Source organism: Staurois parvus, unplaced genomic scaffold (genome assembly GCF_062004578.1).
Source record: "Staurois parvus isolate SC_StPar_1 unplaced genomic scaffold, SC_StPar_1.0 ptg000170l, whole genome shotgun sequence".
Taxonomy (NCBI): domain Eukaryota; kingdom Metazoa; phylum Chordata; class Amphibia; order Anura; family Ranidae; genus Staurois; species Staurois parvus.
This window is the reverse complement of record NW_028317966.1, coordinates 5,565,001-5,581,209: the sequence shown is the minus strand read 5'-3', so window position 1 is coordinate 5,581,209 and position 16,209 is coordinate 5,565,001. Positions and strand designations below refer to the sequence as shown.

At 41.8% G+C, this 16,209-nt stretch overlaps 1 protein-coding gene across 1 annotated transcript in view; it reads right to left on the bottom strand.

The window, feature by feature from the left end:
- Positions 1–365: 365 nt before the first annotated feature.
- Positions 366–16,209, bottom strand: part of SNCG (synuclein gamma) — a 32,633-nt gene continuing 16,789 nt past the window's right edge. Inside the window, exons 4-5 of the mRNA XM_089676498.1 lie at positions 2,893–2,961; positions 366–1,826 (exon numbers count right to left, since the gene is read on the bottom strand). Of these exons, the coding sequence (XP_089532624.1) occupies positions 1,806–1,826; positions 2,893–2,961 (90 nt within the window). The 3' untranslated portion in view covers positions 366–1,805. The remainder of the gene's footprint in view (positions 1,827–2,892; positions 2,962–16,209) is intronic.

The window sequence follows — 16,209 nt, the reverse complement described above, 5'->3', positions numbered from 1 at the left end:
AAGAATATCATTTGACAATGTGTCAAAAGGGCATACAAAGACAGAATGACACCTACGTGGGTGTGGTTATAATTTGTTACCTGTGTTATTTCTTCACCTTAAATGGAAATCTATTTAAACTTCTTTCTAGGATATTGGGTTAATTGCAATAGTACCAGGCAACCATAATGATGCATTTCAAGGAAAGTGTGTCCATGACAGTCTGTTCTCAGAGGAAGTGGGTATCAGTTACATTGGTCATCATTCAAATCAAAAGAATGGAAACAAATAATGGTGAAAAGGAGGTAATGTTGGGGAACAGCATACCTACTAAGTACAAATCTAAATTCTCATCATTTGTGTTTTTAATTTATCGCCGGTAGGAATTACGCTCTAAACTCAGATTTTATTTATGTTGTTAAGAAATATAATTTCCAAGAAAAAAAAATTAAAGTGCCAGTATGCCAAGAAAGGAACACAACAATGAGGATTCAATGCCAGACATAGTTTTGACATATTACGTTGTAGAAGAAAAGCATAAAACTGTGAGAAAAAGTGTATAAACCAATAGGAATTGCCTATAGTTTTATGAATGGCTTTATAAAAGTAGCCTGATCTTCACTTATACGGTATATACTGTATATTCTTAATAAACAGCACACAGAGCACATTAAATGACCAATGACCTAATTTATCACACTATTTCTTCAATTAAATGATCACAAAATTAAATTGAACAAATAGCGTGATCAATTAAGGTCATTGGTGGAAAAAGTATGTGAACTTTGAGATTTATAACATCCTGCAAAGTAAGTAAAATTCAACATTCCAATCAGTTCAGAAGGGGATTTTACACAAATCCATTATGCACAACAGAATCCTGTTGCAGTGCAATCTGTCTGAATCAAAGGAGTTTTTAGAGGACTTTAGAGGAAGCAATCATAAGATTGGAAAGGGTTACAAAGAATTTTTGACATGAGCCACCTTTGGTCTACAGCTATACTTTACAAATGTTGTAGAGTAATCTCTCTACTCCTTTTTGGATCACTGTTATATTGCATGCCCCCAAACTCTTTGGAGACCTGGTCCCTGTAGGACATCACCCCTAGGCCATTAAAGCATGACATCCCATGCTTTAGTATATATACATAGAACACAGGTGTTGGCCAAGTACTTCTCACTGCAGCCCCGAGCACCAACTGGAGAGACCTTCTGTTTGAGGATATTTTCAGTTTTTACTAGTTAGTTAATTTAAAGGTTTACATTTACAGTTTATACATCAAGGAACTTAACAGTGTAAAGCATTTGTTCAAAAAAATATGACAGTGTAAAATGGCATGTTTGTTTTTAGTAGACCTAGGTAATGATAAGATCACATTTTGGGAGCCATTTTATGCATATATGTAGAAAATTCCAAAGGCTTCTCAAGCTTTTTCTCACTAGACAGTGAAATGGGAATATGAGAATGAAGGTGAAATCAAAACTGACAAAATGAAAAAGCACAGAAGACATCAACTTCCCAGCATGTAATTAAGCCATTATTTAGTTTAAAAGACAATAAAAACTTAATAGGATTCAAGTAACAAGACATTATGGGAAGTAAACTCAAATTAGTTTTATATTTCAGAAAATAAAAACGATGTGTAGTGAGTGAGGTATAAAGAGCTGACTTGTTTAGCTGAACACAGAATGACATGAATCTTTACAGATACATAATGAACTGTACAATGGATGGTGGGTGCCTATAGCTGTGGCCTTTATGGCTTCCCTGCTGTGGTAATAAATAAAATCTTCAAGGATTTTCAGCAGAAAATTAGGACAGTTGACTAATTTTTATCTTCCACAATCTGAAAAAGACATAGTTGATTAGAGCCATGAATTAATACTTTGTTATACACTGTAGAAATGTAGAATGGAAACAAATGTGTATATTAATAAAAAATAGAATGTATAGATGTCAAAGTTCAGTTGCAGCATTGGGCTGTATTTCTACTTTAAAATGTTAGTTCACCTTTACAGAAAATCTGCAAAAGGTGACCTAATACTGGACTACCTTACCCCAGATCTCACTGTACTTACCTCCCATGATCCTAAGCTGTTAGCGCTCCCGCAAGCCACTCCACCGGTCCGGGGATTTGAAATCCCTGCTGCTCTCTCTCCTCTCCATTCTGCACTGCCAGTATGGACCAGATGGATTCTAATTGGTCAACACCATCACATGGATGCTCATATGGACTCCATCATATGAGCATCCTTCTGCTTTTGACCCATGGTCCGCATTTTTATAAATGTGTTAAATATATTACCATATAAATGCTTCTTTTTCAACCCAATTGAAGTCACAGAAATACAGTAGCTATTGAGTCGAAGAGATGTTGTATTAACAGTCTACAATTTGATAATACGATCTCCACGTTCTTGTAACAGAAGATGTGTAGTATGTCTAAACATGACTGCAAATTCCAGGAGGCACCAGGATTTGACCGTACTGGCCAGTGCACCCTGTGAACTACCAAACCTGATAAAATACTCCCCCTCTTTTCCTCAACACTACAAGATTAATTGTAATGAGGGTTATGACCATGATGAGGGTCATGACCATTACTCATTTATGTCAGCATATCGCACTCAAGTAGGAGGGCAGGGACATTTATTTAAGAGAAACACTACTGCTGTGTTTGGATGTTTTCATCATTAGTCAGATGAGGGAAGTGTTGTGTAAGTGGAGATTATGCATAGATTATTGAATGGATTTTTTTTTTTTAGTGGACCTCTCAAATATGGTGTTAGTGCCAAGTTATTTTACAGAAGTGTGGTGTGGAAGTTCAAGCATACAGTGTCTCAATACTCAGAAGTTTGGGTGCAAAGACTAATGAGGAGGTGCAGAACATATGAGAGTTTTTTTTAATTTACCAGCTCAGCATCTTCTGTGGCCTCCACAGATGGTTCTGTAGCAGCTTCTTCGGGATGTGCAAAGTCTTCCTATAATTGTATAAAGTTAAACACAGGTTTAGAGCTACATACATTTAACTCTATTAAGATAAATATATAAATTATAGCCTAATATAGCTGTGATTCTGAGGAATAGTTAAATGCAGTTATTGGGGGTATTTGGATCCAAAATTCATATTTAAGTGTTTCCCAAATGAAGCCCATACAGACCACCATGAGTTCATGTTTTCCAGCCTTCTGGAAAGCTGTGATGGTGTAATAGAAAATCAGTATATGTAATGCGGGAAAAGATTTGTAAACCTGAAACTTCAGTGGATTGCTTTGTAAATGACTGATTTAAATAATGACAGCACAACTCTTGTTAGGTCAACCTAGAGAGACCAGTCAGCATTATTTTATGTAATCTAAGTGGTCATTATAAACTACATCACTCTATTAGGTTTCTTTCAGACAGGCAGCAGTGGTGGTGGAGGTGCAGTGCTTTAAAGAGGGAGGTATAGCAGCGGTCGGCAGGCATCAAGGAAGTTATCCTGCTGTTTCTTGAATGTCTACTTTTTTTTTTAATCCCAAGGGGGATTTTGTAGTAAAAAAAAAAAAATCACACCGCAGACTGTGTTTTTGGCTCGCTGTTGGGGTACACTCTCATTGAACTCAATAGGTGAGTCTGTCACACTCTACAGCAGGGGTGTCAAACTGGCGGCCCTCCAGCTGTTGCAAAACTGCAAATCCCATCATGCCTCTACCTTTTGGGAGTCATGCTTGTAACTGTCAGTCTTGCAATGCCTCATGGGACTTATAGTTTGGCAACAACTGGAGGGCCGCCGGTTTGACACCTGTGCTCTACAGCCTGAATTTAAAATACGGCAGCATGTGTATAGCAGTGCCAGGCTGTAATGTTAGCATTTGGGTGGGCCATGACTCAGCTGGCTGTTTTTACTGCCCTACTTTCATCCTGGGTGCCCTTGTAAACCCTTTAGGTTTTTTTTTTATTAGCTGCAAGGAAATGTCCATATTGGCTAATTCTGCTGTTCTTAATAAACATCTTAGTACAAAAAAAAAATGGAAGTTACAGAAAAGAAATGCTTTACTTTTTTTCATTCACTTTTACAAGTACCCTATACATTTACATTTTATGGCTAAAATGCATCCATACAGTCTAGTACTATAACAGAAAGATATGTTTGTCTGCATCTCTGGTGTTTTTTGTAGTGTTGTCATTTATGCGCAAATTACCACACACCTTAATATACAAGAAATTGGTGTACATAGTCAATTATTCATAGTCCATTATTTTATCAACATATACATTTCCATATACCAGTGATACAGTTGTCTCTTGTTCTTGTTCCTCCAGTACAAACTTGTTTCATAGAAACCTGAAATTCCTTAAAGCAGGTCATCAGAAACTGACAGTAATCCTACAGGATTTCATCATGGTACAAATTAGTATGACATTTACGTAATAATATATCCCCATGACTCTGGGATATCATGCAACCTTTCGTTGTTTGTTTCATGTTAGAGTGTTTTATGAGTGCCTTGTGATTTATCACTGAGATCTGTCTCCAGTTCAGTTATTATTATTATACAGTATTTATATAGCACCAAAGGGTTTGCCCAGCGCTGTACAATTGTGAGGGGGACAGAACATGAGACAATACAGTAGCAATACAATACACGAGGGATTCGAGGGCCCTGCTCTTTCAAGCTTACAATCTAGGAGGGAGGGGATAGTCGTGCAGGAGGAAGTGGCTGTGGGGGATGGAGTTGTGGGAGGAGTGGAGGAGATTGGTTGTTAGGTGAGAGTGGGGTAGGCTTCCCTGAAGAGATGGGTTTTCAGGGTGCGCCTGAAGGTGAGGAGGGTAGGTGACTGTCTGATGGATTGGGGTAGGGAGTTCCAGAGGATGGGGGAAGTCCTAGAGAAGTCCTGCAGTTGGGCATGGGAGGAGGAGACCAGGGAGCTAGAGAGTAGGAGGTTCTGTGAGGAGCGAAGAGCACGGGTAGGGTGGTATTTGGGTATCAGGTCAGTTAGGTAGTTTGGAGCGGCGTTGTTAATGACTTTGTAGGTCAGAGTTAGTAATTTGAATTTGATGCGCTGGGCAATAGAGAGCCAGTGAAGGGATTGGCAGAGGGGGGTGGCAGATGTGGAGCGGTTGGTGAGGTGGATGAGTCTAGCCACTGAGTTCAGGATAGACTGGAGTGGGGATAGCATTTGTTTGGGTAGGCCAGTGAGAAGGGAGTTGCAGTAGTCCTGGCGCGAGATGATGAGGGAGTGTACGAGTTGTTTAGTAGTGTCTGGGGTGAGGAATGTACGTATCTTGGAGATGTTGCAGAGGCTGCATGACTTTGATAGTGATTGGACATGAGGTTGGAAGGAAAGGTTTGAGTCCAGGGTGACACCCAGGACTTTGGCGTGTGGGATTGATAGTGGCGTTGCTAGTCGTGATGGAGAGGATGGGGGGGGGCGCGGGCTGGGGGGAAGACCAGGAGCTCAGTTTTGGACAGGTTTAACTTGAGGAAATGGAGCGACATCCAGTCTGATATGTCGTCCAGGAGGTGGGCGATGCGGGCGGAGAGTGAAGGGGTGGAGAGGTAAATTTGCGTGTCGTCAGCATAGAGGTGGTAATTGAAGCCGTGGGAGTGTATCAGTTTGCCAAGGGAGGAGGTGTAGATGGAGAAGTGGAGGGGTCCGAGGACAGAGCCTTGGGGGACTCCAACAGAGAGGGGGAGAGAGGGGGAGGTGGCAGCATTATAGGTGACGCTGAAAGAGCGTTGGGATAGGTAGGAGGAGAACCAGGAGAGAGCAGCGTCCTTGATGCCAAAGGAGTGCAGTTTGGTAAGGAGGAGGGGGTGGTCCACTGTTTCGAAGGCCGCAGAGAGGTCGAGGAGCAGGAGGATGGAGTAGTGGCCATTAGCTTTGGCGGTTAGCAGGTCGTTAGTGATTTTAAGTATGGCGGTTTCGGTGGGGTGTAGGGGACAGAAGCCAGACTGTAGTGGATCAAGGAAGTTGTTATCAGTGAGGCGGGCGCTTAGGTGATTGTAGGATAGGCGCTCAAGGAGTTTGGAAGTGAGTGGTAGCAGGGAGATGGGTCTAAGGTTGTTTAGGTCAGTGGGGTCAAGGGAGGGTTTTTTGAGTATGGGGATGATGTGTGCGTGCTTTAGGGGGAGGGGAATGTGCCAGTAGAGAGAGAGAGATTGAAGATGTGGTGAGGGAGCGAATGATGGAGGAGGGGGGTGACAGGAGGAGTTGTGAGGGGATAGGGTCCAGGGGGCAAGTGGTGAGGCGGGCTTCAGTGAAGACCTTAGTGACCTCCTCAGTGGTAGCAGGGCTGAAGGAGCGGAGCGTTGGGGAGGTGATAATGTGCGGGGCGTTAGGTATGGTGGGGGGCAGTGCGGTTACGAGGTCAGAGGAGGGGAGAGTTGAGGGGGTGATGGAGGGAGGGGGGCTAGGTGGAGAGGTAGATTGTGAGTTGACAATGTCCTTACGGATTGCATCAATCTTGTTTTGCAAATGATTGGCAATCTCCTTGGCGGTGAGTGAGGTACTGAGTGGAGATATATATATCATTATTCCTTCTGCAAGACTTCCCAGGGCTATGGAATTTTCTATAGAAACCAGCCTCATTCTGGTTATTCGGGGCTCATTCACACTAGGTGCAGTGAGTGGCAAATTTCTGCACTGAATAAGCCACAAGGACACATGGAAATCAATGGTTTGCTATGATATATGTTCATACCACAATGATGGTGTGATGTGCAGTGTGGAAAAATACAGGCATGCTGCATTTTTCCATAAGCACTAAATGGCACCGCATGTCACCGCACTGCAGCCAAACACATTGTGCTGTCATCGCTGTAGAGGCTTCCATCTTCACCCATCTATCTTCCTTCCGGGTTCGTGAGCTCCGAATTCTGACAGGCTGGGCCGCGATGACGTCACTCCCATGCATGTGCGCGGGAGTCCTCGGCTACAGCACACAGCTCTGAAGGAACAGCACGGGTATGCCATTTCTTCAGAGTGAATGTGCCGGATTAAATGAAGAGAGAATATCTCCTAGACAGTGCAGTGTATTTATTTTACCTACAGGTAAGCTTTATTATAAGCTTACCTGTAGGTAAAATTAAAAAACAGAGTTTACAACCACTTTAATGGCTCTGCACATTTTACAGCCCTATATATGGCCTGACCATTAAAATAATGTTTTTAATGTGCATGCTAATCATGTAATGGGATACTAAGAGTATACAGAATGGCTTGTGTGAGATGAGCATCTAAACATGGCATAGTTAACTTTTCTGAGGTTAGAAAAGACTGTTACTGTTCCAGAGTATGGGGATACTGTGTATGAGACTTTTTCACTGCTTATCTGCATATGAGGAGGTAAAAAGGAGCATCTTAAGATTTTTAAAGGGCATAAATTAGACATCTGATTTCCTAACTACTTAACACATTTCTGAGGCTCTAAAGTGCCAGGATAGCAGAAAAACACTCAAAATTACCACATTTTGGAAAGCAGACATCCTAAGGTTATACCAAGAGGTTTAGTGAGTCTTTTAAAGATAAAATTTTTGGAAAATGAAAAAAGAATAGAATTTTTGTTTTAAAAGTTTTTTTTACAAAGTTTAATTTAGGTTATTTCTCACATACAGCATAAACAAATTTAGTATTACACCCCAAAACACATTCTGCTACTTTTCTGGGTTAAGGGGATACTACGTTTTTAGCTGCTTAGCTATATAGAGGGGCCAAAAATCCAAAGAGGATCTTCAGCTGTTCAAAGGGCATAAATTACAAATCTGATTTCTGGACTACCTATCACATTTTGGAATGCAGAGACCCCGGAGTATATGGTAAGAGGCCTGATTTTTTTTTTCCAAGGAACTCTTCATCCTCCTAATTATTGGTGGCCTTTAATGTACTGCTGTTTTATACAGGTTCATACCAAGAGACTGAATTTGACTGAGGTCTCTCCACTACTCTCATCAGAGTAGGAGTTTTATGTGCCTCTTCACTACATTTCTTGGACATTGTGGCAACACAGTAAAAAAATTACTGGCGCTGGATGTTATATACAAACTTGAAACATTGGCACTTGTTGTGATCAGAAAACTGGAAACACTGGCACTTGATGTAGATCTGCAAACTGAGACACTCAGTGGTGTACCTTTCCTGTGTTCCAAGGAGGAGGAGGCCCACTATGTACGGAATTACTGCACACATTTTTCACAGCTGCGATGCTACCTTGACTCCTCAGCTGCTCGTCACGCTTGTATCTTGTGGCTTTGTGTATTGCTCAGAGACACTCAGCCCAGGCATAGTAGCTGTTACACTGGATCTCTCTCCCCCACCCCCTTCAGCTGCTTGATTAGACAGTGCAGCCTGGAAGAGGAGAAATTGTAGTTTTATTGTACCAGCAGCCAGAAACTTCAGCCTTGCCCCAGGACCTATATGAACTAGGGCTGGAGAGAGCAAGCAGCCCCAGAGTACAGGAATTGACTCTAAATCAGCTATCAATTGCTGAGCGGGGGGGGGGGTCAGAAACCCCAGGACTAGGTCAGTGTGGGTAGAATGATGGGGCACAATTAATACTTTCATAATTAATACTTGTGTGTTGAAAATACAATTAATAGAGTTTATTGAAAAAATAGTAAAAAAAAGAATGAAATTTAATAAAAATGTCTTCATTTTCCAAAAAATTGTGACAAAAAAATTACAACTTCAAAAAACTTGCCATTCCTCCTACTAAATACCTTGGACTGTCTATTTTCCAAAAATGGGTCATTTGGGGGGTATTTGTACTATCCCCGCATTTTTGGTCCACAAAAAATTAGATTGGGCGTCAGTTCATCAGGATTGATCAATTGACATAAATATATATATATATATATATATATATATATATATATATATATATACACACTATAGTTTATGGACTCTATAACTTTCCTACAAACTAAATAAAGTACACCAATTTGGGGTATTTTCACCAAAGAAATGTAGCAGAAAAAACTTTTACCTAAATTTATGCAGAAAGGTTACTTATTTGCAACATATAAAAAATAAAAAAACTCAGTGGTGATCAAATAATAAAATAAAGATCTATTTGCGTGATAAAAATGATAAAAATGTTTTATGGGTACAGTGTTGTATGACCAAGCAATTGTCATTCAAAGTATAACAATGCTGAAAGCTGAAATTGGCCTGGGCAGAAAGTGGGTATAAGTGCCCTGTATTGAAGTGGTTAACCTAAAATGGAACCCCAATACAAAATAAAAACAAAAAATGGGCTCCATTTACAAAGCAGTATTTTCCACTTTAAAATTTGCGGTAAAATATCTCATAGTATTTTTCAAAATTGTTTTTGCATTCACAAAAAAAAAAACACTACTAAAATAAAGCATAAGGTATTTCATCGAAATATGCACTATTTATCTCATGAGATCATGTGGTATTTTATCTCAGCAATATCCAGTGGAATGGATACAGTGGAGAAGAATTAGAATTCCTGGCAGTTTTTATTGTTAATAAAGTGGTAAAATGGTTTAAACCATAGAAGTATGCCAACTGTGGCCCCTGCAGCATATGTTAACAACTATGTTAAATTAGATCGGGGGGTCGGCAACCTGTTGATCGTGGTCTGCCTGTTGACTGCAGGGAGGTGGCAGGTAGTCAGTCCTTCTCCCGCCCCCCAGCCTCCTCCGCCGCTGTCATCCTCAGTGGACAGTGGCGAGTGGGGGGCAGCACAGCTCAGGAAGGAGAGTGGGAGGAGGAGCTGGCCTAATTAACATTTCAAGTTGACCTGCAGGTGATTGGTTGGTAGGGCGGTCCTAGCAATCAGTCACCAGCTTGATATTATGAACAGTCACTCTGGCAGCTCCCACTCCCGACCTCCATCTAGAACTGTGCTGCCTCCTGCCCTCTCCTCTGCATACAGATACATACAGGATACTGCTTGGGACACTGCTGGGGGAGCGGAGGTCACTGCTATGGGGAAAAGGAGGGGGCAGAAGACATTACTGGGGGGGGTTGATGAGAAGGGCGATAGAGGACACTGCTAAGGGGGGGTGATGTGAAGGGGGGCAGAGGACACTTCTATGGGGGGAGGTAATGTGCAGGGGGCAGAGGACACTGCTATGGCCAGGGCCACCCCTATAGCAGTGTCCTCTACTGCCCTTCGCAAACCCCCCCCCCACAGTAGTGTCCTCTACCCCTCCCCCTTTTCCCCTAAAGCAGTGTCCTCTACCCCCTCAAATGGACAGGTATTTTAAATATCTGTATTCCCAGCAAGTGGTGAGGATTTCTATTATATTTTGCCCCCCCCCCCCCCAGCCACTCTAGGGTGCCATGGTATGTGTGTGTGAGTGTGTGTGTGGGGGGGGGGAGGATCCAAATCCCTAGCCACTTTGTGGGAATTCAGATTTTTAAAATACCTGTCCATGAGAGGGGGCAGAGGACATTACTATAGGGGAAAGGGGGGGGGGGTAGGAGGATACTACTGTGGGGGGTTTTGCAAATCCCCTTTATTTTCCTCCTGCAGCAGCTGAAAGCTGGCATCTCTTCCTCTCCCTCCCATCAGTGCACAGCTGCTGCAGGAGGAAAATCCACTGTCCCTCCTGTCCATGTTCCTCTTTTTGTCTGCTGCTTGGTCCCCTCTGTGTGCTCCCCTTTCAACAGGGCTCCTAAAAAAAAATTGTAAAATATTGTAAAAAATAAAAACTACTGACACCATTCACTGCCCTACTAACACCAACCTCTGCCTCACTGATACCATCCACTGTCCTACTAACTGACACCGTCCACTGCTCTACTGACTGACACCAACCTCTGCCCTACTGACACCATTCACTGTCCTACTGACTGACACCATCCACTGCCATACTGACTAACACCATCCACTACCTTACTGACACCATCCACTGCCCTAGTGACTGACACCATCCACTGCCTTACTGACACCGTCCACTGCTCTACTGATGAACACTGTCCACTCCTCTACTGACGGACACCATCCACTGCCATATTACAGTATTTAATTAGGCCTTGCAAGCTAATTTCTTTTTATCTTTAAATGGCGCTGAACCCTGGTGATCTTTGATCTTTTTCATATTGTTCAGGTAGATCTCCACCTCTCAAAGGTTGCTTACCCCTGAATTAGTTAAATACAAAATATTTTTATAAATGTCAAATGAACAAAAATAGTACTTTAAAAAAAATGACACAAATATATAAATACCTTTCTTCTACAATGTTGTCTTTTTTTATTTGTGGAAGAAGGGTTACTATATATACTGTATATGTATGTGATTTTTTTTTTTTATACTATTTTCTTTCATATTTGACATTTAGAAAGATACTTTGTATTTACATAAAGTATAATTAAAGGAAAAAACTTTTTGTGTGTCCTATAGGGTGAAGAGGTATTAGAACATCTTTTAGGTTTTTATCGTCTGTTCTCCCATTAGGGAGATTCACCCTCTCTATTTGTCCTGTTTACCCTTATCATTGAAAGTGAAATAAAAATCTCAAATTTTGGGATGTCCTCAGATAAGTAACAGAGGGGAAATCATGGCAACACAGATGGCAATAAATGAAAAAGCTGACTCTTTTCTTTCAATATTTGACATTTATAAAGATACTTTGTATTTACATAAAGTATAACTAAAGGAAAACCTTTTTTTGTGTGTCCTATAGGGTGGAGAGGTATTAGAACATCTTTTAGTTTTTTATTGTTGTTTGTTCTCCCATTAGGGAGATTCACCCTCTCTATTTGTCCTGTTTACCATTATCATTGAAAGTCCCAAATTTTGGGTTTTTCCCAAAAAAGTAACAGAGAGGACATCTTCCAATGGCAACACAGATGGCAAAAAATTTAAAAACTGACTATCCAAAATGTGCTGCCTATAGTTACATTTTCAAGCAGCTTTTCTTAACCTTTTCAACACAGAGGATCCCTTGAAATGTTTTCCAGTCTCAGGAATCCCCTGCTAAAAATGACTATATCTACAACTCATGATACATTAGAGCAGGGATGTCAAATTCCATTTCATCATGGGCCGTATCAGCATTATGGTTGCCCTCAAAGGGCCGGTTGTATCTGTAAGACTAGATGTCCAGAGCACATAACCACCCATTACATCAGATGTCAAGAATCCAACACCTTCCCTAACATCACCGTGCACCCCTTTTGGGGGCAGATCTGGAAAGCAGAAAGTGCAGGATCTGGAGGAGGACCTGAGGAAGAGTGGAGTCGGTTACCAGAGTCTGCTGAATGCTGAGATCAGGGGAGGCAGAGATGAAGCTGCACTGAGAGGTGCAGGATTTGGCAGAGGAGTTCTCCTCTCTGCTGTCAACTGCTGAGACAAGGTGGGGGCAGAGACAAGGGAGAGGTGCAAGGGCCACATGAAATGGCCTGGAGGGCCAGATTCGGCCCGCGGGCCTTGTGTTTGATACCTGTACATTAGAATGGTGTCAGTGGTAAAAATTACCTCCTTATACTCTAGATGGCTAAAAAGATCAATGATGTCAGTGGGTACTTGTCAGTGGGAAGATATATCTAAAAATAATTGTGAAAAAGTAAAGTATCCCCACTACATACAGTATATGCCATATGTTCTAACAAGAGATTAGACCGCGTGATTGAAAGGCTTTTTGCAGCAAATGTCTTTAAAAATCTGGTGAAATGACAGGAGAAAATAAGTAGATTTTACTACATGTAATGGGGTGGATTTACTAAAGGCACATGGAGTGAGCACTTTGCAAGTGAAGTTATTCCAGAGCTTAGTAAATGTGGGGGCGGTGCTGATTCCATCATCTAATCATATGCAAAAAATGCTGTTTTTCCTTGCAAGTGATTGGGTAGTCTTTGTAAAGTGTCTTTGTACCTCATGTACCAAGCTCTGGAGCAACTTGCAAATTTAACAGTGTTTTTGCCTTAAAGTAAACCTACCAGTAACACTTTTTTACATTTTGAGTAAAGGAGGGTTAAAACCCCGTTAAGTTTTTTTTTTTTTTTTGCCATCTGTGTGCCCATTGAAAGATGTCTCCTCTATTACTTTTATGGGGACAATGCCAAATTTTCTTTTTATTTCACTTTCAATAATAATGGTAACCAGGACCAACATAGAGGGTGAATCTCCCTAATGGGACACAGACAACAATTAAAACCTGACAGGTGTTCTAATCCACCTCCACTCTATCCAAAAGTTAAAATAAATCCTTTAGTTATTCTGTAAGTAAATCAACTCCAATGATTTCCATATGTAGGTTTCTATGCATTACTGGTGAGAGAACTGATCCCAAAAGGCAGAAACTACTCCTCAATGCCTATTATATTTTGACATTTCTTACAGCATTACTGGACCCCTACTTACTTAATGCATGCATTTAAAGCGGAGCTCTACCCAAAAGGGGAAGTTCTGCTTTAAAGACTGGTCCCCCGCTCCCCATTAAGGATTGGCACCTTTGGGAAGCAAAGGGGGAGCGGGTACCCGAAATTGATAGGTACCCACTCCCACATCCCCTGTGGTCACCTAGGTGATCAGAAGCCGAAGTTGTCCCCCCCCCCCCCTCCCTCCTCATAGTCTTCTGGGACACGTAACAGGTCCCAGAAGACTATGGGACCATTCAGGAAGCGCAGCGCTACTCGTGCATGCGCAGTGGGCACCCGGATGTGAAGCCACAAGCTGTCACAGCCGGGTGCCCACACTGAAGATGCCGGCGCCTGGGACACTAGATGGCTGGTGAAATGGGCTGCGGGGAGGACACCGCGGGATCGTGGGACAGGTGAGTGACTGTTCTTTAAAAGTCAGCAGCTACAGTTTTTGCATTTGCTGACTTTTATTTTTTTGAAACTCCGCTTTAATTATTTATTTGCTTCTGTTAATTGAGTTTAATGCCTTTTCATGCAGTATTTACCGAGCGTTTTGTGGTAAATATTGAAAAACGGTATAGTAAATTGACAGTTTCAGGATCGCATGTGGTATTTAGGCAAAATGTGTCCAGACAGAAAAGAAGAAAAGCACCTCTAAGTGCAGCATGAAAGACTTTTATTCCTTAACATTTAAACAGCCACTCACATGATGGAGGTTAAAAAGAGGCTCATCAAGGAAATAAAATAGAGGAATGATGTCCAAGTCCCTGCTGAAGACAACCGCAACTTGTGCTGAGGGAGACCGAAGATGGAGAAAAGCCGGCCAGCATGTGCATCTCCGGTGGAGGGCAGTGGAACGAACCCTGGAGCCCAGAGCCAGCGTGATGACGTAGTAGCGACCAGTATGCAATGTAACGCGTTTCGGGGCATGCACAAGGCCACTGGGGGGGGCAAGGAAGTAAAAGATAAAAAGCCAAGGTTTCACTTATAGGAAGGCCCCCAGCCTTAAAAATAAATTACATTACATCGTTACATAGTTAGTCTGGCTGAAAAAAGTCAAAAGTCCATCCAGTTCAACCATTAAAAAAAAAAAAAGTTATAATCCTATACCCACAGTTGATCCAGAGGAAGGCAAAAAACCCAGCAAAGCATGATCCAATTTGCTTCTGCAGGGCAAAAAATTCCTTCTTGATCCCCCGAGAGGCAATCGGATATTCCCTGGATCAACTTTACCTACAGTCAGGTCCATAAATATTGGGACATCGACACAATTCTAACATTTTTTGCTCTATACACCACCACAATGGATTTGAAATGAAACGAACAAGATGTGCTTTAACTGCAGACTGTCAGCTTTAATTTGAGGGTATTTACATCCAAATCAGGTGAACGGTGTAGGAATTACAACAGTTTGCATATGTGCCTCAAACTTGTTAAGGGACCAAAAGTAATGGGACAGAATAATAATCATAAATCAAACTTTCACTTTTTAATACTTGGTTGCAAATCCTTTGCAGTCAATTACAGCCTGAAGTCTGGAACGAATAGACATCACCAGACGCTGGGTTTCATCCCAGGTAATCTCCTGCCAGGCCTCTACTGCAACCGTCTTCAGTTCCTGCTTGTTCTTGGGGCATTTTCCCTTCAGTTTTGTCTTCAGCAAGTGAAATGCATGCTCAATCGGATTCAGGGCAGGTGATTGACTTGGCCATTGCATAACATTCCACTTCTTTGCCTTAAACTCTTTGGTTGCTTTTGCAGTATGCTTTGGGTCATTGTCCATCTGCACTGTGAAGCGGCATCCAATTAGTTCTGAAGCATTTGGCTGAATATGAGCAGATAATATTGCCCGAAACACTTCACAATTCATCCTGCTGCTTTTGTCAGCAGTCAAATCATCAATAAATACAAGAGAACCAGTTCCATTGGCAGCCATACATACCCACGCCATGACACTACCACCACCATGCTTCACTGATGAGGTGGTATGCTTAGGATCATGAGCAGTTCCTTTCCTTCTCCATACTCTTCTCTTCCCATCACTCTGGTACAAGTTGATCTCGGTCTCATCTGTCCATAGGATGTTGTTCCAGAACTTTGAAGGCTTTTTTAGATGTCATTTGGCAAACTCTAATCTGGCCTTCCTGTTTTTAAGGCTCACCAATGGTTTACATCTTGTGGTGAACCCTCTGTATTCACTCTGGTGAAGTCTTCTCTTGATTGTTGACTTTGACACACATACACCTACCTCCTGGAGAGTGTTCTTTATCTGGCCAACTATTGTGAAGGGTGTTTTCTTCATCAGGGAAAGAATTATTCGGTCATCCACCACAGTTGTTTTCCGTGGTCTTCCGGGTCTTTTGGTGTTGCTGAGCTCACCGGTGCGTTCTTTCTTTTTAAGAATGTTCCAAACAGTTGTTTTGGCCACACCTAATATTTTTGCTATCTCTCTGATGGGTTTGTTTTGTTTTTTCAGCCTAATGATGGCTTGCTTCACTGATAGTGACAGTTCTTTGGATCTCATCTTGAGAGTTGACAGCAACAGATTCCAAATCCAAATAGCACACTTGAAATGAACTCTGGACCTTTTATCCGCTCATTGTAACTGGGATAATGAGGGAATAACAAACACCTGGCCATGGAACAGCTGAGAAGCCAATTGTCCCATTACTTTTGGTCCCTTAACAAGTGGGAGGCACATATGCAAACTGTTGTAATTCCTACACCGTTCACCTGATTTGGATCTAAATACCCTCAAATTTAAGCTGACAGTCTACAGTTAAAGCACATCTTTTTCCTTTCATTTCAAATCCATTGTGGTGGTGTATAGAGCCAAAAATGTTAGAATTGTGTCGATGTCCCAATATTTATGGACCTGACTGTATAAATGTTAGTGACCAGTTATATT